The sequence below is a fragment of the Strongylocentrotus purpuratus genome, unplaced genomic scaffold (genome assembly GCF_000002235.5).
Source record: "Strongylocentrotus purpuratus isolate Spur 01 unplaced genomic scaffold, Spur_5.0 spur5_scaffold_1, whole genome shotgun sequence".
NCBI classification, from domain to species: domain Eukaryota; kingdom Metazoa; phylum Echinodermata; class Echinoidea; order Camarodonta; family Strongylocentrotidae; genus Strongylocentrotus; species Strongylocentrotus purpuratus.
Window position 1 is genome coordinate 4744210 of NW_022145594.1, and position 27777 is coordinate 4771986.

The 27777-nt window shown below is 37.0% G+C and overlaps 2 protein-coding genes across 2 annotated transcripts in view; both read left to right on the top strand.

The window, feature by feature from the left end:
* The window catches only part of LOC100890539 (adhesion G protein-coupled receptor B1), a 35831-nt gene extending 15690 nt beyond the window's left edge, over positions 1–20141 (top strand). Inside the window, exons 2-9 of the mRNA XM_030978190.1 lie at positions 4918–5029; positions 7331–7440; positions 9511–9613; positions 10549–10641; positions 11108–11232; positions 17463–17529; positions 18508–18599; positions 20000–20141. Coding sequence (XP_030834050.1) covers positions 4982–5029; positions 7331–7440; positions 9511–9613; positions 10549–10641; positions 11108–11232; positions 17463–17529; positions 18508–18599; positions 20000–20141 — 780 coding nt within the window. The 5' untranslated portion in view covers positions 4918–4981. The remainder of the gene's footprint in view (positions 1–4917; positions 5030–7330; positions 7441–9510; positions 9614–10548; positions 10642–11107; positions 11233–17462; positions 17530–18507; positions 18600–19999) is intronic.
* Positions 20142–21899: 1758 nt separating this feature from the next.
* Positions 21900–24507, top strand: LOC115918413. Its single transcript, XM_030977551.1, has 3 exons — positions 21900–21955; positions 22490–22966; positions 23450–24507. The coding sequence occupies exons 2-3, from the start codon at positions 22559–22561 to the stop codon at positions 23612–23614; spliced, it is 573 nt and encodes a 190-aa protein (XP_030833411.1). The 5' UTR covers positions 21900–21955; positions 22490–22558; the 3' UTR covers positions 23615–24507.
* Positions 24508–27777: the final 3270 nt, after the last annotated feature.

Consider the following 27777-nt stretch of genomic DNA (forward strand, 5'->3'; position numbering starts at 1 on the left):
ATATATAGAATATAAAATAAGAGTGAACTTGACAGAATGGGCCGTGAATTAAAGCTCGAGAGCTTATTAACAATGAGGTACTCTTTACCAATGATCAACAGACCAGTCTTTCCATCGCACCAACATTAACAGCTCATTGCAAATCTCCTACGGCACTACCACTACCATCAAATCCTGTATTTTATCCAAAAGATCTATACAAAGATTCGATAAAATCCATAAAAACCTTAATTTTGATTTCTGAAAAAGATACTGACATTTTCCGGCTGCTGTAAATTTCTTATCTCTTAAAAATATAGATTGAGTGAAAGGTGGTAAATATGTATATAACATGATATTAATGATTGGTAATGAATAACATGTGAATGACGTTCGCGTACTTCTGTTGAATCCGTCAAGAAGACATCTTAAAAAACATATCTATTATTAAACTATGTTGTATTGTTACTGTATATAGTTTCCAGGTATCGCTTAATCTACTGTAATTATCAGCTTTGAATGGGATATACAGTCAAACCTGCTATAGTGACAACCTGTCTACAAAGACCACCTGTCTACAACAACCTCATGTTTTGTTTCCCTTGAAAATGGTTTCTCATTGAAACATGTACTAAAGGAACCTGTCTACAAAGACCACTTTTTGTGTTTTCCTTGGGCGGTCGATATAGACAGGTTTGGCTGTAGCACTATAGAGGAACGAACTACTACCATTATTATAATCATTATTATCTGTATTTTTCTAATTGTAGTGTGTTTTATTACTAAGCTTCACTAAAGTTGAGTAGGTAAGGGGCTCAAAACACAGCGAAAACGAAGAAATAAAAAACATAATGATCTTACACATATACAAAGTCAAAACTGGCAATGGCGCCAGTTGCCAGAAAATCAATCAACCTACTTCTTCGCATTGTGCTTCCAAATGTAGATGATGGTCATAGAGGACGTGGTACAGCAAAGGCCTTTGTCATCATTTATAAAAGACTAGCCTTTTCTTGAACTTGTATCATAGCAACCGCGGGATAAACAATTAAGCTAGCTATGTTTGAAACGGGAAAACGGTAAAATGGAAAAGGAAAAGGGAAAATATGTTAACCAATTGCATTTTGGACAACTTAAGAATTAATGTTGTGTTAATGTACCTCATTCCATGGATGTAGATTGGGTAAGAGTGGACTGAGACGCCGGCCCCCCACTCAGTGTTATTTAGGGTACGCATATGCATGTTCCCTCCTTTTGAAAGCACACCCCCCCCCCCTCTCCCTAAGTCCGGTGTGTAAAGTCAATACGGGCCGGATTTTTGTGAAGTTTTGTATTAAAGTGCCCCTCCCCTGTTCCATATACGTAGATTAGGTAATAGAGTAGTTGAAATTTGGCACTTTCGATTAAACACAAATAAAGATCTCCTAGTATATGTATATACATCGAAGCAATAATTGTATGTGATAGCAAGCAATATTTTCAAAGTTTACGCATATTTCCTAAATGGAGAAACAAATGATGAATTTTGAGCAGAATATTCTGAACCTATTTTTTCTTGAAAAGTACGCAATAATGTTTTCCAGTACAAAGAAAATCCGTGTTTTTTAGAACATATTTTACCTAAAATATTAAAAAGTCATCGTATAGCTCAAGGCAACATGCTCGACATTATGCTCATCTTACTTGATTAGATAGCATGCACACCCATTATTATTATGGATAGAAGAATTTAATCACGATGGATGGCAAGGTTATGGAGCTGTTTTGTTCTGCATCCCGGTGCCTAGCAAATCATGGTATTGATCAGAGCTCATATTCTATTATTAACTCAAGGATAAAATCTTTAAATTGCCAAGTAGCACGTAATGCATAAATTATTCACTTTCCGATCAAGAACCCATTTCAAATGCATGAACAGGGAGTGCTAATGAAAAATAAACTGTTGTCGAATAATTCCGGTATTATTACGTTCAGGACAAGAAAACTCAATTTAAAGTGCTTTAACTTTATATTAAAACGTTATACAATTCAACATAACGCTAAAAAGGTATTATTGGAAGCTGTTATTACATTCTCTTTTGTCCGCCTACAAAACCCATAACCAGCTTTTGTTGAATGGGCTACCCTGGTAAAACAGTAATATCAATGACTGAATAAATGAATACATTTCTATGCAAAAAATCTGTCCATTATTCAACTCTATAATTTTTTCTTTTGTCATTCCGTGAAATTATGAAAATATATTAATATCAATAGAGCTATTTTAACAAGACAAAGCTATATAACAAACATATTCTCCTGCGTTTAATTAACCCCAGCTTTACCCGAACTATCATGAAATGGTGCTCAGTCAGGCCATATTATTCTTGCTACCGGGTCCCCATTTACCTCACCTAGATCTACAGTAGCGATTGAAGAGTAATGTCTTACGAAGGAACGATAGTGCCGTTACGGGGTTTCGAACCACGTATCATTTGATCAACAGTCTGGTGGCTTATCCACTAGACCAAGGTATACTAACAAGAATCAGCGTGGAAGTCTATGGTATAGTGGTTCATTCATTTGACTCTTCATCTAAGGGTTAAAGGTAATACAAAGTTTTGGGAAATTTTGAAAACTGGGTGGATAGTGATTCTTTACAATTTTGATATATTTGGATGCCCCTGTGGATGTTTTATAAGCAATAGAAAATTTAGCCCCTTAAACATTTCTGCTTTCGATAAACATTAAACAAAAAAAATTACCGGTACTTCCGGTAAATTTGATAAATATAAAATAGCGCCTACGGCCGTTTAATGGTAACTGCGACCGTGAAAATCTCAGAATATGTAAGTTGTGATAAATAATTTCCAAATGGGAATTGCTTATCGGTCGATTTTAGTCAAGAAACATATTTTGTATAGCTTAATTGATATCTTGACCTTGAGAGGGGCTATACAACATAAAGAGTTATTATTTTCAATTTCATACCTTTAGACTCGATTTCAACCGCGACGACGATCAATGAATATTGTCGGATCGTATAATGCTTCCAATATGTTCATTTGAACCAAATTCATGACCCCATACCAAAACTTTGTAATACTTTTAAGGGCTCGAATCCCAGCCCGGCACAAAAGTCTTTTGGAAAGATAATTAATCGCCATTTTCCAATCTCAACCCAGGTATAAATAGGTACCTGGCAATTGCTGGGCTAATAATAATTGCTTAATTGCAATAATAATAATACTGAAGAGGCTTCCCAAGGTATAATAAAAAAATATATCACTACGGTCATACATAATAATTCTTTGAATAGCAATGATTATGTGATAAAACTGTTCCATCAAAGATAAAGTCGTGTGTCTCGTTATTGCCTGGTGCTTCGTACCATTAATAACGGTTATCAGTTTGTTTTATCCGCAACACTTTCAGGCCATTATCTGACATGATATATATTGATCCGCGAACATAATTAGCAATGTTTCGCATGATCTGTTTGCTTGATCACGCCTGTTATTCCCTCGCGATCATTGGAGCTTAATATTGTCAATCGGATGAACGGCGCCTTTGATCTGGCAACTAGATTATAGGCCCGTTCACAAATAACAATTAGAGCGATATGCATCGAATTTTTGGATCGAATTTGTATTTTGCGACCGTTCACACATGTCAATTTAGTGCGAATTGGATCGCGATGCAAAGGTTGATTTTTTGGGGCAAACCATTCACACACAGGCCTTGGAGTAGTCTCGCTCGACGACAAGAACGTCGACCTGCGCGCATGCGTGAATCTCGACGAAGTATGCGCGCTTGGAATCCTTGGATTAATAAATCGATTTTGGATTCTCAATACCATTCACACACACAGCGCCCGGCAAACTATCGCGATTATTCTGAAAAATCGCAAGACTTAGTGCGTATTGAATTAGTGCGCAATGCGAATCGCGAACATAGGTGTAATTTTCTGTTCACACACGCACACACACACACACACACACAAAATGATTTTTGGATTGAGATGCAAAAATAATTTTCTATACATCTCACTTTTTTGTGTAGGTGTGAACGCCCCTATTAGCGCTGTACATGGATGGGATGGAATTGAACTGGATACACATTAACGATCGGGTAATAATTGGGGCAGGCGGTTACAGCAAACGAGTAATAATGACTATGGGGCCACGTGAAAGACTATTGACGACATTAAAATGGTTATTGCTTTAAAGCTTCTTTTATCGAGCAAATAATGTTCAATTCATTTCAGTTCAAAGTAGCATCATTATTCTTCTGTTATCGAAATGCTGAAATATAAATGGATTAATGTACATACATAAAGACATAAACAATTGATTTCAAACAGTTTATCTTAAAATTGCCAAAGTTTGATACTGTCAAGTACTATCATATTTTATTGTTTGATGGTTTCGTGATTTTTTTTGTACGACTTTTCGGTAAGCATGTGAATGCTTGTAAGTATGCAACCAGGAGACCGATGGCTTTACGTCCTCTCATAGGGACTTGGTAATGAGCATTAATGGCTCACTAAAGGGCGCCAGCGAATCCACGTCGTTTCAAATCCGGGTCTTCCCATTTACGAGACCTGTCACTGCTCTACCGTCGAGCCATCTTGCCTTCTCGGAGGAATACACTACACGTGTTTCGAGTATCAGTGGGGTTTAAAATGTCATAAAAATAAAAATCGGGACGGATTTTTTAATGGCGCATGTTTGTATAGTCCCATATGCATCTGTATGTGTACAGTGCTTGTAACTCGACCAAGACTGGGCCAAATTCCTTATCATTTTGATGATTCCAGAACCTTGCAGTACACACCAATACTTATATGCTAGATGATCAAACTTTTCTGATCGATTCAACGTTTCTTTCAATCGCATGAACAGAACTCAACTTTGTCTTTAAACTTGTTATTCTTTTTCGCATTTTCGTATCTTCCAGGTCTATGGGATGAGGTAGTAATTCTGCGGCCTATTTTCAGGCAGCACCAAACATCACTTCGGATATGATCATACCCACGGATGCAAATATGTCAACTGTTACAACACCAATGGTAAGTTCACAATCTTTAAACCGGTGTGTTGGCTGGCTCAGTCGATAGAGCGTCCCCCTCACAACCGGGAGGTCGTGGGTTCGAAGCCCGGCCGCGTCATACCAAATCGTCAACTGTTATAACATCAACGATAAGTTCGCAATCCTAAAATTATGAAATATGAAATGAAATGAAATAACCTGTAGCTATTACAGGCAAACCTTTCTTATAGCGACCGTCCAAGGGAAACATAATCTTTGTAGACAGGGGGTCACTTAAGCAGGTTTTAATTTATTTTTGTCTTCGACGAGAAGAGTTGCGGTGGACGTTCGCATTTTGGAAGGCTCTTTTTGTTTTCTTCTCGATGATTCACTTTTTGAAAGGTTCATCGATAAAACAAAAACGACTGATAAGGGGTTAATTATTCCGTGTAACGTTTGCAATTGCAAAAATGAATTATGTTTCGATGTTCCGAAGGTTCGACATTTCGAAAATTAAATGGGGTTCTATATAATTTTAGGAGTCATGAACGCTATTTCATTCCAGGAGCAAAGCTTGATGATTTATCTATTCTATAACCATATGTCTTTATCGAGCTTACACTTCCACTGCTTGGTGACTTTTATTATCTTTGAATGCGAACGTTGACCATGGATGACATCCCAAAGCGCTTTTTATCCAGTGCAACTACATGTTTTATCACTTAATGCAATTAGGCCATTAAACCAAATGATAATATGTATATCGACCAATCTTAAATTATACAATATTGTGTTGCGCTGATTGGTTGTAAAGAGACTTCAGTGGAAAGCGCTTTATAAGCACCTTTTTTATTATAAATATGGAAAGCGGCCAAACTGAATCACATGACAATGTAGACAAACCAAAAGTAGGCGAAATGATATTAGACTGATTTGATAGTGGGCGGAGTGGTTAGAAATAAATTGTAATTCGAACGAGTAGGCCATTTGCCGTATTGGCGTTAGATAAAAAAAGACAATAAACTCCGATTATTATCAATTTCAGAATGAAGCAATTATTTCAAAGTGTATTGAACCTTCCGATTGGATATACCTTTGTTACATGGAATTTTAATCTCTTTATTCGGAGGGCAATGTACAATATTTTGATATTTCATGGGCCAATGATCTTAACGATTCGTGAGATAATCCTAAGTGATGAGAGCTTATGTTTTGACACATTTAGTAAATGTCATATTTTGTATTGAATTGTCTGATTTTCTTACAACACAAACGATCATCTCCTCATTTTGAAGTATTCCATCGAGATATAAAGGTGATACATTGGATTGATGGTCTATAATAATTATGATAAAGATGATGATATCGATAATGATGATGATAATGTTGATGATGATGATAATGTTGATGATGATGATGATGTAGTGAAGATGATGATTATGTTGATGATGATGATGAGGTAATAATAATAGTTATAATAATGAGAGTAATAACTTACATGTAACTGTAACCAAGGAATTAGTCATGCAGGAATTATAATTTGAGGGGACGGGTGAGTCAGGGTGGAGGTGGAACCATAAAGGGTAGTATCGCCGCACTAACACGTTAAAGGTAAAGACCAGTATTGGAAACGTCCCAATTTCAAAGAATGAAATGGAACCTCTTATTACCAATCATTTGAAAGAATATGTTTTGAATAATACATGATGATAACAATGTTGCCGGGAAACCGCTTACTAATTGATATATTTGGGAAATTAGTTTATCTATTGGCGTGTGAGAGATATAACGCACGTGTTAGGTACGTGTGCGTAGCCTCTTTCTGTGTACAGTGCTTGTAACTTTACCAAGACTAGACCAAATTTCTTATCATTTTGATGATTCCAGAACCTTGCAGTACACACCAATACTTATATGCTAGATGATCAACCTTTTCTGATCGATTCCACAACGTTTCTTTCACAATGCAATCCCATGACCACCACTGGTCTTTATCTTTAACGATCGATGTTGACCGAGTGCTGTAGTCGGAGCGGTAACGGGGAAAATATATACTGTCCCAAAACAATAGACCGGTACACTAACATATTCCAATTGTATGCATGCTTTTTAAATTGCTTTCAAATGCTTTTTAAACAAAGGTTGTTCTTAACATCCTAAAAGCTTGCCCGACATAGCAACAAGTCATCAACGTATACTGGATTTTAATTCTTGTAGTTCATTCATTAATGCAAGTTTAATGGAATAACACATCGTCTCTAGGTCTCCGGAAAAGTTAATTAGTAAACCGGTCAATGAATTATCCCTTTTTTTTTTCTTTCTTTTTTTTTTTTTTTTACAGACGGCTACTCCGACAACAATTGATTCGCTTCCACCTGAAGTAACGGCAGCTCTCATCATCTCTATCATCCTCATCTTCTCAACACTCATTATGTTAATATATGCAAATAGGTGAGGCATTATGCTAATATATGCAATATGTGGTACTTAATGCTATCATTATGCAAATAGGCAAATAGGCAAGACGTTATTTTGATATCATCAGATCATGCAAATAGTATGAATTAGTAGTAGTAGTAGTAGTAGTAGTAGTAGTAGTAGTAGTTGTGGGTTTATTTTACCTGACTGCTAGGAAAGCATACATGCTTGTTAGTAAGCAACCAGAGGACCAACGGTTTAAGTCCTCTCTGAGGGAACCATACGAAACGTGAATATTTTATTATCATCTTCTCAACCCCTGTGTTAATATATGCAAACATGTGAGTTGTTTTGATAATATCATGCAAATATGTGAGATATTGTCATATAGTACATACAGTAGAGGATCAACATTAATGTGTGATGAAGTTGGGAGAGATCATATAAATGGGCTAACTATACGCACGCGGTTACTAAAAATATATTAGAATGAAATTTAAAAAACAAAATATTTGCAAGCCTGAAATTATGGAACTAGTAATTATTTATATCAGACTTTATTCTCGCCTTTCGTTTTTTTTTTTTTTGGGGGGGGGGGCAGTTTAACCCTTAAATGTATATCCAAAGGATTTCTGCCATGTTAAATTACAAGCCACAATATTATTAAACCATTAGACTAATCCAGAAGTAGCGTGGATTTAACGGAATTCGCACGGCAAACGTCGCCATATAAGAGAGAGAGAGAGAGAAACAGATCGTAGAAAAGCTCATATAGTCTGAAATTTAGGCTACGTTGCGTAACGCGCTTTGTCAGCATATTTTAAGCAAGCACGTACTTTTGTTTCCATTTATAGACTGGTTACTGATAAATTTTGACTTTACAATTTTAAATGTTATGAAAATATAAAAAGAATTTGGGTCAAAAGTAGTCAATTCCATTTGCCAAAAAAAAAAAAAAAGAGAGAGGAAGAAAACAGCGCCACGAAATTTACAATGCATCGTCAAGATCGTGTCGTGTGAGACATTTGTATATAGGAAAGTGAATGAAAAACGCATGCCTCATTACTTTTCGAACACAATAACACCTTCAATTCATTCTCTTCAGGATGTCCACACTCAAGAGAGAAAAGTCTAAAGAAGTTCTGTCGTTCATGCTTAAAAGTCGAGAATAATCGAGAAGTGAATGTCTTGAGGTTTTGGGGCTTTCTAATCAATAATTTTTGTAACAAAATAAAAGCAAATCTTGTGGCAAAAAGAGTCAATTCCACTTGCCAAATACAACGAAGGAGAAGAAGACAGCGGCATTTTAAACGCAACTTACATTGCATCGCCAAAGTCGTGTCGTGTGAGACATTTGTTATAAGAAGGGAAAGGAAAAAAACGCATGGCTCATTAATTTTTAGACTACAATATCACCTTTAATTCCTTCTTATCAGGATGTCTACACGCAAGAGAGAAAAGTCTACTGAATTTCTGTCGTTCATGCAAACATGTCGATAATAATCGCTTAGTGAATGTAATGCGGTCTCTTCAGGCTTTCCAAGCGTTAATATCAGCTGACAGTTATTAAACCGCGATTTTAAATGAAAAAGTAAAATATCAAAGTTGAAAGCAGCTTTGCCTCCGATCTTGGTGCAGATTACATTTTCTTATATGGGGTGTTGCTGTTTTTACATAATTTCACAGTTTGTTATTTTCCGGACTGTTATACCAAAAATCACAACAGGGACTTTTAGATTTGCACAACGGAGAACGTGGACTACCCTTTTAAGGCAATGTGACGTCCTTTTAAGGCACTGGCAGTGACGTCACATTGCCTTAAAAGGACAGTCCACGTTCTCCGTCGTTCAAATCTAAAAGTCCCTAATACCTGGATCGGTGATGCTCTTTCGCACTGCCCGAGGTCACTCCGCGATGTCACATACCCTACAAAGAAATCCTATTTCTTTGTCAAACAACCCTTAACCTTTGCATTGATGTTGTTGTTGTTGTCGTCGTTGTAATAGCTGTTTAACAAAATCTACGTCATGATTACAAGACAATTTTGAACAGTAGAAATGAAATAAATGAAATGAATTAATATTATGATTATTTTCTCCCTAGGAGATTTGAGTCTGATCGAGCTATCACAGTGTGTTGCTTTCTATTAACGATGAGTGCCCAGCACATCACGCTCGTCAGCGGTCTCTATTCAACCTCCAACCGAGTAAGACATATTTTGTATCGTAAGACGGGTTCTAGAATCTAAACGATCCGATTGGTCAATTCACATCACGTGGTTAGTCAGTGCGATATCGATAACGCACCTCCTCTCCTGGCGCGTGCATTGCCATAATGGGCACTGAATAATCTTCGTGCACTGGCCCTGTCCTAACACACTCGCAACAGTGTATCATTTGTCATTTGTATACTTACATTGAAAATAATGTTGTTATAAGTTGTATATTGATTCTTTCCCTCTGATATGACGCGATATGACATAAATTTGATATAATGTATACTTCTTCATTTAGTTTTCCAATTTCGTTTTACTTGATTTTAATGTGCATAAATGTTAAATGGGTCATTAATTAATAAGCTTCATAAAATTCAAAATTTCAGTCTTTTAAGATTGTTTTTTAGAATTTGTATTGGGGATATTTGTTTGCCTCCATAGAGTTTGGTTTTGAAATTGGAGTAGTTTAAGGATATAACGAGGCAGCAAAAAACCACGGAAATTGTCAATCTTTTTCCTTTTGTTGTTTCCTTATCATGATATTCGTTCACAATCACTAACATCCTTTTCATCTTTTTTTCTTTTTTCTACGAATGATATGCGTTTATAATCGCTAAATCCCTTTTCCTCTTTTTCAATTGTTCAAGATATTGGTCTACAATCGCTTGATTTCTTCTTTTTCTTCTTATTTCTACTAATCATGATGTTCATTTAGATTTAACCGCTTAATGCATTTTCTTCTTTTTCTGTTATCTGCCCAGTCTATTTCTATTCTCTACCGACTACGTACTCCGCCTGGTGGCTTTATAAGATAGATGCGTACAGCCTCAACCCCAGTTCGGATTGATCGTAGTATACATTCATTCTCATGCATCATTTGTATAATAATCGTTAAATTCCTTTTCTCATTTTTCTATCCTCTCCAGGCTGCTTGTGTCGCCGTCGCGTTAATGATTCACTTCTTCGAATTATCTGAAGCATTTTGGACCTTAGGGATGATTGTTCAAATCGTCTTAAAGGTACTTGTGAATTTAATATTACTATCCTAAAAAACATATGTTTTTAAAAGGTCTTTCAACGGCTATGTGTGTTCTTCCAAAGGTTCTTCCTTGCAACTTAAGGTACATTATTCTGACGTTTCGAAATTAAGAATCTTATTTCATACTCGAAGAAATGCGCCCCTTCTTATAGGAAATTTGCCCTTTTCACAAGGTGATTTTATTTAAACCCTCCTGCACTTCACAACACACGAAAGACCCCAAAAATATAAAAACAAAGCAATAAATAAAATAACTGTGACACGATAGTGATGGGTTTTCATCAAATCTCCCCTTCGCTTTCTCGTTCTGCTCATGCGCATAATTAACATAATGAATATATAAAGGTTCTTAACACCCTCGACAACATTGGGACCGTATGGTTTCATGATACATTATATCATTTACGTTTTTGTTATTATTATCCCTATTAATATTTCCTTTGCAGGCAACGTATAAAACACCTGATATTGGTAGTACGTCCCAATATTGTGCCCTTGGATGGATAACACCTCTTTTCGTAGTAGCCAGTACGGCGGGATTGCAACTCGAAAAATATGGCAACCCCAGATAGTGAGTATAATTATATTAAAGGTAAAGACCAGTTTCGGAAACGCTTCCATTTCAAAAAATGAAATGGAAGCTCTTAGTCTTATTACCAATCACGTGAAAGAATTTGTTTTTACTAATACGTGATGATACAAATTTTGCCGGGAAACCGCCTATTGATTGATATATTTGGTAAATTGTTATACCCATCTGGACTGGATAGATATAGGGTAGTCCCATAAACATCTTTCTGTTTACAGTGCTTGTAACTTTGCCAAGACTTGGCCAAATTTCTTATCATTTTGATGATTCCAGAACCTTTTAGTATACACCAATACTTATATGATAAATGATCAACCTTTTCTGATCGACGTTTCTTTCACAATGCAATCGCATGAACAGAACTGGTCTATACCTTTAAAGTATGACAGTCACATGCATGCAAGGCTTCAGGCACATTCTTACTTACCCAAACAATGATAAGAATAACAATATATTTTGTGGGGGTGGGGTAGATAACACCTGCCATCGTAGTACCCGGTCTGACAGGGTTGCAACAGAAGAAAATGTCAACGCCAAAAAGTGAGTTTCAAATGAAACAATATATTGTTCTGTCGTTGTAGATGATACTTCAAAATCGAAGAATATCACCAAATGCAGACACACTGAAACAAAATTCTTGCACTTATCAGGATAAATCGGAAGATTGGATAGAAATCCGAAATCATGATCTGACAATATAAAAACGGAAGCTCAAAGGAACAAAGCGCACGAAAAATATAACGGGTTGTCATTGACTGCGGGAAAGTAGACCTAATGCCAGGCAGACTACAAGTTTCATTCTGTCTGTATTTGTTACCATTCTTCGATTTTGAAGTTTCATTTCTAATGACAGCACAGTCTTTTGTTCCATTTTGATACTCACTATCTGTCGTTGAGATAACTGAGTTTCAAACCTGCCGTACTGGGTGGAAATCCACTGTTTAAGAAGTGATTTAGCGATTATCTCGTTTTTAGAATGGAATCCACCCCAAAGATAGTATGAGGATTTTGCTTTTAAACTGGATTCACATGCCGCTTTAGATAAATTAATAGGGACTTTTAGATTTGCACGTCGACAAAGTGGACTGCTACGTGTCACGTCCTTTTAAGGTACTGTGATGTCCTTTTAAGGCACTGTCACGTTTTTTTTAAGGTACTGTGATGTCCTTTTAAAGCACTGTCACGTCCTTTTAAGGTACTGTGATGTCCTTTTAAGGCACTGTCACGTCCTTTTAAGGTACTGTGATGTCCTTTTAAGGCACTGTCACGTCCTTTTAAGGTACTGTGATGTCCTTTTAAGGCACTGTCACGTCCTTTTTAGGTACTGTGATGTCCTTTTAAGGCACTGTCACGTCCTTTTAAGGTACTGTGATGTCCTTTTAAGGTACTGTGATGTCCTTTTAAGGCACTGTCACGTCCTTTTAAGGTACTGTGATGTCCTTTTAAGGCACTGTCACGTCCTTTTAAGGTACTGTGATGTCCTTTTAAGGCACTGTCACGTCCTTTTTAGGTACTGTGATGTCCTTTTAAGGCACTGTCACGTCCTTTTAAGGTACTGTGATGTCCTTTTAAGGTACTGTGATGTCCTTTTAAGGCACTGTCACGTCCTTTTAAGGTACTGTGATGTCCTTTTAAGGCACTGTCACGTCCTTTTTAGGTACTGTGATGTCCTTTTAAGGCACTGTCACGTCCTTTTAAGGTACTGTGATGTCCTTTTAAGGTACTGTGATGTCCTTTTAAGGCACTGTCACGTCCTTTTAAGGTACTGTGATGTCCTTTTAAGGCACTGTCACGTCCTTTTAAGGTACTGTGATGTCCTTTTAAGGCACTGTCACGTCCTTTTTAGGTACTGTGATGTCCTTTTAAGGCACTGTCACGTCCTTTTAAGGTACTGTGATGTCCTTTTAAGGTACTGTGATGTCCTTTTAAGGCACTGTCACGTCCTTTTAAGGTACTGTGATGTCCTTTTAAGGCACTGTCACGTCCTTTTGAGGTACTGTGATGTCCTTTTAAGGTACTGTGATGTCCTTTAAACAAACAAAAAAATTGAGAAATTCTAAAAATTGATTTTTATGACGTCACAGCTTCGGTACTCTATTGTAATGTACTAACCTGACGATGACGTGTTACGTAATCCGAACGTGATTTCTATGGAACATAATATACGGGATAGAAGTTGTCCTCGAGTTGTTTTTCCGAAAAAATAATTGCGATCATATTTTTAATATTGTCCAGCGAAAGAGATGTTTCTAGCTTCTTCCTTATTTATGTTTGCTCCACACTGTTTGTGAATGATGTGACTGTTGATGATGAATGGATAAATAGAATTTAAAAAAAGATGTATTTATCGCCTTTTCCAGGGGAGGCATTGTGTCTTTGATAGTTTCTAAACAAAATAATCAAGAAGAATTGTAGAGGTATTTTTTTTAAAGAAGTCGAGTGAGGTTTTTAGTTTGTTTCGTTTTCTTTCCTTTGCGTGTGTATGTGCGTGTGCGTGTGTGTGTGTGTGTGGGGGTGGGGGGGGGAGGGGAGGTGGTAATGTGCCCCCCCCCCCCCCACCCCCTGGATCCGCCAGCCTGTCAAAATCAAATCATAATCAAAATGATAAAATGCCCACCATTTAAATACATGTAGTAGCCAGGGTAAATTGAAGAATAACAAAACATGTCGAGACTATTTTCTTACTGCATTATGCAAAACATATTTCCAAGAGGAAATATCTGTACATGTACATCCTGTTCAGTGTTGTTCAGAATGGCTTCATCTCACCTGGGAGTATCTCTCCATGCAGCCAGTATTTAAGAACGTATTCTTTTTGCCCCGATTCAATAAAGGAATTCCGTTAGATTTCTTGCCATGGTAAAATCCATAATACTACCATATAAAACTGGGTCGCGTTGAATGCTGTGGTGGGACGTTCAATTATTTTATCAAGAAGCGAGGCGTGCTGGTAACCAATGGTAACTATACATCATCAAAAGCGATATATTTTAATGAGCAGAGCGAGAAATTATGAATGATGAAGTATATAAAGATGGCGTGCATTGTTAATACTACATTTTCAATCATGTCCATTGCACTACTTTCACAGTCTATGCATGTACGTAAATATGTACCTACCATGTAAGCTACTACCTGTGGAGAAAAGGCTTAAAGGAAACCTAAACCCAAAGAGTAAGTGTAGGTATTCTGAAAACTGAGATGCATTCCTGCCCTTTGATGTACAATATTCCTTACGAAAATGTACAAGATATATATCAATGAAGATATTCCTGGCATGATGTGATGCCTTTCAGCATGATATGGGCGCAGCCATTTTCTTGAAAATGTGACATACCTGTTGAAGTTGTACATCATGCACCTAGCTTTAGTTGGAAAGAATTTTTAAATCAATAACGAAACCTTTACTTTTCAATTAAAAAAATAATAACTGAGATGATAGAAATTATATTAGGTGAAAAATAAATAATAGGGGCACGATTGTAACAAAATTCATTTATAAATACTACACTATAGAAGTTGACAAATTTATTTCATTTATGAGAAACCTTCACCCCAGAAGAGCAATTTGCGTTCTGGCAATTATAGTACAAAGGATAATAGCAGGTGAATGAAATGCTTCATCACCACACACGTCTTGGAAAGAAGCATCCACAAATTTAAATACATTACTTGATAAACGACTTCGCATAGTACGTCACATTATCAAGAAAATGGCGTTGCCCATGTCTTGTTGAGAAACTGTACTTTATTTTTGCTTTATTCCTCTCTCATAAACTTTGGTGGGGGATATTGTAGATTTATGGGCAATAATATAATAAATCTCTCAGTATAAGTAAAGTTATTACTTGGGGTTCGGTGTCCTTTCATACAAGTCGGGTATCGGTAGTCGAGTCACGGGGAGCGATATGTCGGCAGACATTAAAACCTGCACTTAGCACTCCCTGGATGCACTTAGAAAATTTCGCGAAAGACAATTAATGACTGTACTATAGTTCTTGGAAACGACAAATTTGCGTTACAAACAATGTAAACAGATCGTGTAAACTGATACAAATTTGAACACAAACTTGTAAGCCCCCATTACCCATGATGCGTCAGCCATTGACGTATGACAACGTCAATGGTTGACGCAGCCTTTTGACACGCCATGTGGGATTGATGTTGTGAAAAACAAGATACAGCGAAATTAACAGTTCAAAGATTGCATCAACGACCCCTATAGGCTTGATCGGCGCAGGTGATAAAGCAATCGTAATGATGCTTCAAAGGCAACAGGCATTTTGTACTTTTCATTCCGCATCCGCTTTGTGTGCTACATATATATCACTCACTAATGACGCATTAATTGGTAAGCGCCAGTCGATGACGTATTCCTACACCCCGTTCAAGACGCCTCGTGTGTAACGGGTATACTGAACGGACAGACGGATGGTTCTATTTTGTTTAAAAGGGCCTCCATTCCACCTGGAAAACGACGATGTGCAGGAAAGTGAAGGGATATGTTCATGTTGAAAGTGGGATAGAGCGGGAGAGGGGGAGAGAAAGTGGGGCGGGGTTGGGAAAGAAAGGAAGAGGAGGAGGAGGAAGAAGAGGAGAGAGGCCGAAGATGGGGAGATAAACGAGTAGAATGAGCAACATAGCGAGAGAAAGAGAGAGCGAGAGAAGTATAAGGGGTGTGCGAGCAGGAGTGATGAAAACATTTAAGAGGGACAGACAAAAAACGAAAAAGAATAAATAATAGTTTACCTTAAAGACATCGTTTAACAATGTTAAATCTGAGATGCACGGCCCTACGTGTTATCAGTGTCTATGATATGGTGTAATATTGAAGCCCTAAACAAAACTGCGCTTCAAAATGATCATGAGGCGCCTGAAAAAAGTAGAAATCTTTGAGTGACCGGTTTTACCTAATTAATTTTCCCCAGTTCACTGTAGTGCTTTAAAAATCGTTAAGGAAAAGGGTTTTTGACACATCGATTTCCAAACATGAATATCTTGATAATCAGACAGGCGATCAGTTTGTAAAGGTCATAGGACTCCTGACTGACGAAAAGGTTTATAATTATGATTGCGGCATGAGCTAAATCCAAGATTTCCTTTCAGACTCTGAGGCAATGTTACCGAGTCACTTTAATGAAAGTTCTGAATGAAGCAACGTGTTAATAACTGGGTTCATTAGGAAATATACAAATATGTGATGGAAAATAAATATCATATAAAACGGAAAAGAGATGGTGAAAATCGAAAAAGAGGATGAAAATATAGAAGTAGAAAGGTACGAAGAGGTAGAAAGGAGAAAAGGCTTAGCCCATTTCAGCTTCTCGATGCCGCGGTTTAAACCATTTTTTAGATGTTCTCGCGTTGCGATCCCCGGGGATTATTGCTTGATTAATCATGCAGGCTTGATATACCGACTCATTTCCTTTTATGAAATATTAATTACAACATAGGGTTTTATAAAAAAAACTGCTTTCACCTTATTTTTAATTCCGCCTACCTCAAACATTGTACTAGTCGTAATTAGAAAATAGATTAATTGAAGTGTCACTTGTTTAGAAAAACTATATAATCCTTTAGCTTCATTAACATCTTCGCGAATGTTATCAAGTATGCTTACTATTAAAGAAGAACATACAGAGTACTGCCTGGGCCCGAATACAATTTCCGTTGTTATCAAAGGCAATTTTAGATTTCATTAAAGGGATTGTGTATCTTTGCCTCAGATTCTAAACAAAGTCATGGATTTGGATTATGCAGCAATCATAATTATTAACCTTTAGGCCAGTCAGGAATCCTATCACTTTTACAAGCCGATCACCTGTCTGCTTATCGCGATGTTTATGATTGGAAATCAAAATTTCAAAACCGTTTTCCTAATGGAGGAATGCGTATGGTAGAACCTGTCACTCATTTTTTTTTACATTTTGGAGGCACTTCATGATCATTTTGAAGCGCAATTTGTTTAGGGCTTCAATAGTACACCATATGACAAACACTCATAACACGTATGGCCGTGCATCCCAGATTTAACATTGTTACACAATGTCTTTAAATAGGTAGAGTGCTCAATTGTGTTTAATTTAATTTAAGATTTACAAAAGATTGTGTGATATCTTAACCTATCCAGTGCTGGCTTATTATGTGCCAATCCTGTGGATTTCCTATCTCATCATTTGTTATTTTCTTATCTTATTTTCTTTTTGTTACAGCTGTTTTCTTCCCGTGGAGGAAAACATCATATTTGCCTTCCTCGTACCAGGTCTGATTATTATCATGGTAAATATGAATTCCATTCCTTTGTAATGCTGAGCTTTTTACTTCTTGGAAATCTCGTTTATTCCGATATTTTTTTCCTGTCCAACCCCGCATCTTTCCTCCTTCTCTGTGCATTCTCCTTCCTTCGCCATGTTTCTCAGCACTACGTTTTTCTGGTTTGTGTGTATGTATGTGTGCGTGTATGTGCGTTATTTTCTCTCTCTCTCATTTCTATTTTGTCTTATAGGCTATTCCTACTTGCTCTTTATATATATATATATATATATATATATAGTAATCTTAATTTCAGTTCTTTCTCTTTTTATCTCTACATACATACATGTACATACAAACATATTGATATTTATATAGCGCCTTTACATAAACATGCTCAAAGCGCTCTCCCCATCTTTCCTTCTCCCCTCTCTCTCTCTCTCTCTCTTTCTCATTTCTATTTTCTCTTATAGGCTATTCGTACTTGCTCTTTATTTCTATCTATTCTTCATTTCAGTTATTTCTCTTTTTATCTCTCTCCATCTTTCCTTCTCCCTCTCTCTCTCTCTCTCTCTCTCTTTCCCTCCTTCGCTCTTTATCTCTCTTCTTTTCTGACTCTATATGCTAATTTTTTTCTCTACCCCTTTAATAAATATGACCAAGACCATGATCACTCTGTTTAATATCAACATCAGTGCAACATTTGTTTACCGTTTATATTCTGTAAGTTTGTCCCCTACATCCAATCCAATCCAGGAATGTATAAAGCGCCAATATCAAAGGCGTTGATGAAACTGAAAAACTACCAAATAATATTATGTCCGTTCATGATTCTAACTGATTCTACATCAGACTAAAGACTAAGAAGTACCTTATGCTTTTTTTTTTATTCCAGGTAAAATAAATATCATTTTATAATGGTTCTAGAGATATCAAATTATCGGATTATTCTTACAATGCAATTGTGCATATATATATTGATATCATTTTTTCTTTATTTTCCAGACCAATTACACCTGTTTGTGCTACATTTTCTACGAATACGTTACAACCAAGAAGAAAGACAAGAAGAATCTCCCGCAAGTCTTATCTGTGGTGTAAGTATCATGTGACCACATCTTGTTACCATGGTTACCCAACGAATAGCCTATTTTCGTAATGTAACCGCATTTTGATGCATACGTCTTCGTAAAGAGCCTCGATACAAATTATTTCATTCACCTGAATGAAGGATAACGTGACATTCGCTCTGGAAAAAAAAGGAATTAATAAGTTTTTACAAATGTATAATATTAGTCGACCAGTCATAATAATAAAACGATCTCAACTACATTCGAAAAATCAACTCAATGGTAATGTCATATACCTATTGAACAATGTCATCTTATAGAATTTATGTTCGTATTACGTAATATGTTATTGTTTTGTTCGCTCATTTTAAAGGGTAAAGAACGGGGCTATCGAAATTACTTTAAGTTGATTTTTCGAAAGTGGTTGCGATCGTGCTTTTTTCACACTAGTTCGTGATTTCTGACACGATGATTAAACATTCCATACGCCATACATTTCAAACATTTCTAAACAGTCCCTTTAATTTCAAATAATAGATAACGCACAATATATGATATTCTATGATTAAAAAGTACCATTACAACTTGCTATGGTTTATTCCATTAATTCAGTTCGAATTCAAAAATTGTAAGACATTGTTATGGTACTTTGCCACGTGACTCCATGAAATATTAAGTCCGTTCACACTTTGGTGAAATTGGTTGGATATATCAGGCTCTGCTATGAGGTATTACTTGAATAATTTATGCTCTATTTGGAAGCAAAAGAGAAATCGATTTTTCATGGGTTGAATAATTTACGGAGTCGCGCAAAATGGAAAATATCACGCTTTTGGCAACCTAATCTACGGAATGAGTCATTATTTATTAATGATTATCGATGTTTTATACAACTCAGTTTGCATTCTGTTAGAAATAATATGGAAAATAAGTTTGCACACAATTTACAAAACTGATTTAGGTCAACACTTTTTAAGAATACAGGGATGTACCCAGAAACCGAGAGCGTATTTTTTTTCTTGATTGGTCAAAAAACACAATGATTTACAAAATATGCGTACACTTTTTTGCAGAAGAATAGATGAATAATCGTATTGTTTCACACTTACAATCATGTTGTTTCTCATTTCAGTGTAACATAAAACCTAAGCACAATCATCAAACCTTAAATATTTTCTTTCATCAATTTTAGGCTTCTTGTCATCATTCTACTGGATAAACAAGACAGCATTTTCTTGAAGCTACTTTATAGAAATAAATTCCATATATAATAACATATTTCTAGAGCGCTTAGAGACATTGTCGACGTATTTAGCGCTATGTTAAAGCGAATAATAATCATAATTATTATTTTTATTACAATAATTCAATGAGATCTTTAATTCATTTCTGTTAAGAATATTTGCAATCTTTTCTTTCTCTGACAGTCCTAATGCGAGGGCATGTGCGGTCATTTCAACATTTCTACTTCTGGACTGGAGCTTCTTCGTGTTAGCACTTCGGCTAAATCTTACAGCAGTCAATGCATTATGGGCTTTTAACAAATTAGTAGAGGCAAGTACTTTCTAATTTATCTCTCACCCCCGCATATGTGTGTGTGTGTGTGTGTGGGTGTGTGTGTGGGTCTGTGTATGTCTCTCTCTCTCACTCTAAGTATTCCTGTCTGTTTGCCCCCCCCCCCTCTGTGTGTGTGTGTGTGTGTGTGTGTGTGTGTGTTTGAACAGCAGTCAGTGCATTATGCATGGGCTTTTAACAAATTAGTAGAAGCAAGTGCTTTTCAGTTCTCTGGCTCTCCATCTCGTTGTCTTTCACTTTCTCTCTATCCTTTTCTCCCTTGCACTCGCGCTCTCTTTGATGAATGTTTCATCTTTAAATGATCTTTGAACATTCAGGCAATGCATCATGGGATTTTTAACAATTTAGTAGTTTTATCCCCCTCCCCCCTCTTCTCTCTATCTCTCTCGCCCTCTATCACCATCCCACATCCTTGCTTCATTCATATGATAATGACAACGGTGTAACAGAGGAAATATATTTGAAGATGGCGGGCGGCAATTAAAGAAATGACACTTGATTAATGTCCTTTGGCAATGCATTAATCTATATTTGCCACTCATTACCCAAGAGAGAAATGGGGGCCCAGTACGATGACTAAAGCATTTGCGCCAGTATTTGCATATGCACTCACTGTGACCATATGGTAGGAATACTCCCCAGGGAGAGGAGATGGTTCACATTGTCCGTAAATGAATCCGACCGGGGTAATGGTATATGTAAAGCGCTAAGAGACGGTATTCTGAATAAATCCAGATTATTATTGTTATTAATTAAAAGTTATTGTAATTCTAAATTGCATTTTATTTTCCCATATCCGCATGACCCATGTTCAAATTCTTTCTTAAAATATTCACTGAAACGCGTGGGAAGCGTGTTGCTCATTCAAGATATTGACAAAATGCCTTTTGAGATCGAGAAGGGAAATTTGTGAACGTGCAGTACATACAAAGTACACATTCTGTATTTAGCAACTGTGTTTTATTTATTGATTAAACCCGAAGAAAAGTCGCCGCGCGATGACGTCAAATTTCATTGACCAATTAGAGAAACTCTTTACCGCAATCAATCAGGGAATAGCATTTCGAAAGGCTGACGTCATAATCCACACGACCCCCCCCCCCCCCCGTTTTGTTTAAAAATCTAATAGAGGCAAGGAAGGGGTTCAACGTGTGGCGATTGACAAATGTAGGAAATGTCCTTTTTTATAAAAATTTGCAAGACGCAAATTTACTCTAGGACATTTTCACAGTGGCGTTGTCACTAATCCAATGGTAGCCTCGCGATGTAACGCCCTCTACATTATTCATTCAAAAATTGTTGAGGAAAAAAATGTCAGTGGGTAAATTAAACATATAGGTCTATTGACACTGCTGGTTTTTTTCTTTTGCTAGCAGATTTAAAAACCTGAGGTCCCCCCTTTTTATTTTTTTAAATTTTTACTCCTGGGCCCCATGTCACAAAACTTGTCATCAGTGACAAATGACAGTTTTTGTTATAAGCTAGTGAAATCCTTGCTTCCGTTTGGTTATCAGCAGACTTGACATTGATTTTTGTCATTTGTTATTAAAAAAAATCTTTGTGAAACGGGTCCCTGATGTTAAATTTGAGGATATCAAAACCCCTCTCCTTGATTGCTTGAGCTTGTTTTGGAATTTGGGCAATCCTTTTTTTCTTCTAGTTAATACTTAGATACTTTCCTTATTCTGTTCTATATGTATCGTACTGGCTCTTGCTTGTTGATAAATTAATGTTGTGTATTCTTCATTCTGTTTGCACTTCCACAGAGTATCTGCGTATTTCTTCTCTTCGGAGTCTTCAGTACAGAGGTAAGATTGACAAATAATTATTTTTAGTAGAGCATTGCTAACTCTCCATATTTAGAGCGATGAAGTAGGCCTACATGAAATGGTATCCGGACACCTACCCCTGGACATCCACCCCGGATAACAACCCCTTGGTGGTTAACCTCTATGACGACTACCCCCGGACAAATACCCCCGGACAAATACCCCCTAGGATATTTGTCCGGGGGTAGTTGTCCTAGAGGATGGTTGTCGTAGGGGTAGTTGTCTGGGGGTTAGTTGTCTGGGGTAGTTATTATAGGGGGAGTAGTCCTTCTAAAGGGTGGTTGTCCTAGGGGGTAGTTTTCGTAGAGGGTGGTTATCCTAGGGGTGGTTATCCTAGGGTGGTTGTCCAGGGAGTAGGTGTCCTAGAACCACATGAAATATGTTAGTCTTAAAGTAATGATAAAATAAAAAGATCCTCTCTTTCTCTCTACATGTTTTACAATGTCATAATATTGTATCTCTTTGTTTCTCTTCACCCAACTCCCTCCCCCTCCCCCTAAACAAACTCTACAGGTACAGTCAGAATATGAGAGACGAGTTGGGCCATGCTGTCCGTGGTTTCGTAAGAGTTCTCGAGCGGTAATGGACTCACCTTCCCCGCGGCCGGGCTGGCGGGATGAAATCTCTCAAATCAGTAACATGGGCGAGAACAGTATCATCATGGACAATGAAAGTTCCGTCGGTTACGCTGGTCTCAACAATCCCGCCAGCGTCGCTTCATCGTCTTCGAATCTTGCAACGGGATCAGCGACGTCGAGATTTAACGCAATTCTGAATTCGAGCCTGAACTCGAGCGGGAGGGCAAACACGATATCGGGTTCGCTGATGAGCAATGGTAATGGGGAAGCACATAGCTCAGAGGGAACCAGCAAACAGAACGGTCGAAATGGATCGAAAAGGGTACTGATCGATCATAAGAAGGCGAGGGACGCCCTCAACGATTCTACTTCATCCATTGCTTCCACTGTTGCGTCAACGTTGAATCTTAAAGTAAGATCACAGATTTAACCATTTTATTATGTTTGCGTAAAGATCCAACAACTATCAGATTAAATGAAGGATTTTCATTTCCACAATTAGAGAAAAGAAATCATGCATAGTGGGCCCTGAGACAGGGAAAGAGATAAACCTATAGGATCTGTAATATCGTCTACTATAATTTCTGACCAAAATACTAACGAAAACTATTTGTATACATCTGCGACTACCAACCTTTACACAGCTGGGCTCCTCGTTCCCGGGGTCCCTAGTTAGAGTAGCCTACAATCAGTTTAGAACAGTGTCGAAGATAAGGAAAACACGATAACAAAAGAGACAGTATTTTGCTATCCAGTCTGTATGTCCACATCTAACTTAGATGTTCATTGTTGCAGCTGCAGCCAAATGTTATGTTTTATAAACCTCAAAAACCAAATACACTTATAACTGTGTATTCATATGCTCTGCTATTTCTTTCCATTCATCCCACTCCAGGCAAAACTAAAAGTGTTTCCGGTGCGGAAGTTGACCGATCAGACAGAGCACGTGAAGATGACCAACACCGACCAGTCAGACTCCCCGGATGACAGCCGGGAGACAAGCCCTGTACCAGCGCCTAAGAAGAGAGTCGGCTGGGGAAAAATAATGGGGAAGACGTGATCAAGACATCATGAATTGATAAAAAGAACGCTTATTTGTCATAACCGCGGATGTGTCTTTCAAAGCCCTTCACACGTACACCGGTTCGATCCGGTAAATGTAGCGGAACCGGTCTCTTGACGTTGTTTTTCGATGTATCGGTCTCAAAGCAACATTTTCCGATATCTCGGTCTTTAGACTATTCCCTTTCCCGATATGTCGGTCGCAACCAGAAACGTTATGTTATATAAACAGAACGAATTTTTCTTCGTGGTTTCCGCTTCTTCTGGCCCCCAGGTCTTGACTAATACAGTGCTGCGAACATAATCATCTATCGCCAAAATTAGGGCACTTGTATTAAGTCAATTATAGAAAACGAGATGCAAGAAGAACCACTTTTTAACATGGCCTTAGCAACTGATTCTGACGCAACCGGTCATGACCGCGTTCATACCAGTAACTTTTTATATATTTTGAAACGCATAATTATTGTAGTGAAGAACACACAAGATGTGAACAGAGACATGCGAACTACAGAGCCCCGCGTTTTCCATTGGGTAGCTCTGTAGCTTCAGATAAGTCATTGGGAGCGTTGTCATATTGCAACTTTTTGAAAGAAGTTTTCCAATAATTAAATTTGTTGATTGACTTATTACGCAAAGTAGCAGCTGAGAGCTGAAATGTTTATTAACTTTAACCTCTTATTATTGCGTCATTTATTCTATAATAGACGTAAGCATTGTTAAGAATTGATGATTTGATGTATAAAATGCGCTCAGCATCTTACTGGATGGTTATCTTCATGGTCGTGTATTGCCAGTGGAGTGTGAATCATTTTCAAAGATGACGAGCCACGTCTGCATCATCGAAACCAAGTCGATGCGCTAGTGCCCTTTGGTAAGGCATTAATCCTCATTACAAGGTCCCTCAGAGAGGACCTTAAGCCGTCGGTCTACTGGTTGCTTACTAACAAGCATTTCTTGCTTTCTTAGCTGTCAGGCAAAATAACCACCACTATCTACAAGTAAACTACAACAAGTAAAAGGGGCCTCAGAGTTGATGAGCATAATTATTTGCAGAACGGAATCATCTTTAGCTCCGCTTTCGTCAAAGCATTCACGTAATCCGATCACACAACCGCAGGACACCAGGGGGCGTTTCACAAGACTTGTCATCAGTGACAAATGACAAGTTGTGTTATGAGCTACTGATATTCTTGCTTCTGATTGGATATCAGCAGATTTGTCACTGATTTATGTTATTTGTCATTGAAAAAAAAGCTTTGTGAAACGCCCCCAGTACTTTGAGAATTGGAATACATCTAAAGTAAGTGTTACAGTAACAAAGAGCCAAACAGTTCAAGATCACGCCGAGCAAAAGAATTTCCTCATGGAAGGGAGTAAAAAAAAATTGAAATACTTAGACAACCCAAACGAATGATCCTGCATATACCTCGATGATATTCGATTTATTTTGTCATTGCAAAAGGATTGGGGTTATGGGGGAACGATTGAGCTTATTTTGATATCAAGGTTTATTGTTTAGGGGATAAATGAATTCAGTAGACAACGGGTTAAAGTGATTTGGCTAGTGTTAGAATTTACATGGACTACTTGTTGGTATAATCGAACTTATTAGTGCATACTTTGATCAAGGTTTAATGATGACACGCAAGTCTTTCTTTCTCAGAGCGCCTGAGGGCGGTATTCTTCCATTTTCGTTGCCATGTCGTTTAAGTTGTGTGAAATTTATGTCCCAATCCGTCAAAATCACTTCGTACTTTTACAATGACATGCACTCTCTCTATTATTCTCTCTACCCTATGTCCATATAATATGCTGCAGTGTCCAATTTCAAATTACTGCTTTTTCGACATTAACTGCATTGCATTAATGGAAGAACCAAAAACAAAAACATGATGTGGGTAATTGTAATCGAACAAACAAAATTAAAAGGCAAACCAAACCTCTTATGTGCAATAATTCTCACTGAATAATAAATATTTATTCACTATTGTATACGCAATTTCTAATATGTAATATTGAACAAAATTTTCATGTTTTTACTCTAATATTACTGTATTATATGTCGGAAAATGGGAATACTCGTGCCAGAAAGAATATAATGTCAAGCGATGTGAAAATAAGCATAATTTAAATGCTTTCATAATCGTTGGATTTATTCCATTCAATTCTTTTCTATGAAAAATATATCATTCAAATTGAAACGAACTAATTGATACGTGTTAAATTATCAAAGCCAAATCACTTGATATATATCAATGAACCTAATCGTATGAGTGTTTTAGAACGTTTGAAATGAGTACAGAAACAATTGCAGAAATAAGAAATACTGTGTAAGCTGTTCTCATTAAAGAGATCGTTTAACAAAACTAAATCTGAGATACACGGCCCTACGTGTTATCAGTGTCTGTGATATGGTGTTATATTGAAGCCCTAAAAAATTGCGCTTCAAAATGATCAAGAAGTGCCTCAAAAAAGTAAAAATCTTTGAGTGACCGGTTTTACCATACTCGATTTCCCCAATAGACTGTAGTGCTATGAAAACCGTTCGGCAAACGGTTTTCAAAATGTGTAATTCCAATCATAAATATCTTGATAATCAGACAGGCGATTGGCTTGTAAAAGTCGTGGGGTTTCTGACTGACCTAAAGGTTTATAATTATCATTGCAGCATGAGCTAAATCCAGAATTTTGTTTCAGAATCTGAGACAAAGTTACTGGATCCCTTTAAGGCTTACAAAATAATAACACGACGATAAATATTTCGCATGGATCTTCATCTAAAGCTTTACCTAAAATATACTTGTGTCTTGCCTATACAAGGTGTAAAAGACTTTACCTGCAAGATTCCTTTACGACAAATATCTCGGAAACGGTTAATCCTATCATGGCCGAGCTTGGGTAAGATTTTAAATTTAAATATAAGTATTGTTAACTTTGCAGAATAAAATAACACTCACACTTTTGAAAGGGGTGCCTTCGCCTGTTGTATTTGAATAAGAAATTAGAAATTAAATGATTGCATTATGTGGACGAGCGTTACGTAATTTTAGTTATGGTGTTCATCATTTGAACGTTCATAATTCATTCCATGAGAAGTTAGTGAATGTTATTGTGTTGGCAAAACCAGACAACAAGAAGCAGGGGAACGACAATTCTTAATTAAGATGCATGTGTCTGTAAAATATGAGAATATAGGACGTTACATGAGAAATGAATCATCGATAAAAGTTTGCTTTAAAGCCCTACTGTACTACTTGTAGCTACTTGCACCCTCTATATAGCAAACAATGCATAAGCGGTGCCCGTTGGACCCCCATGATCCTCTTTTTCTTATGGAGAGCTGAGTTGATGAGATAGCCACCTGTCAGGGACCACGCTGGGTGGCCTAATTCCTCCTGGCCAAACTAGTATAGACGGGCTTTAAATAAAAGCGGAAAAACAGAGAAAGCTACAGAGAGGGATCGAAGAATTATCTTTTTCTAAGGCCAAGATAAAGAGAGAGAAGTGGTTTTGAATGAAGGTCAATACAAATATCTTATTTTATTTTTATAGTACGCAATCATATTTTAATTGAATGAAATGTGATTCATGTTTAATTACACATGAAAAATACCTAGTGCTGAATGAGATTGAAGTAGCATTGGATGTATTATGATTCAAAATTTATCTACGAATGTCCATAGTAATACCACTATGTTGCTCCATTGTTACGTCATTAATTACGATTGAAATTTGTACAGAAAGTGACTTATTTATATAATCAAAATATGATCAAAGTTATTTATTTGCATGTGAACAAATTTAATAAAAGGCAAAATATTTGTAATAACAAGCTGAAATACTGTTGTAGATTCTTCTTGTAAAGTTTATTCAGCCATATTTTCATTCTGATACCAACCGAGAATAGCAGCTAAAGACTGTCAGAACTTGAGTGAAACATATCGCATATTATATTTAATACTGATATCTATAGACATTTTGATGGAAATTTAGAAACAAAAATAGGTAGGGAGAGAGTGGAAATGAACAAACAAGTCCAAATGAGATTTAACTAAACAGCATCTGGGAGTGAGAGAGAGAGAGAGAGAGAGAGAGAGAGAGATTTTTTAAAGAGAGGTAGAAGGAAAAAAGCGTTTAGTATTTGTGTTAGTGTAAGTG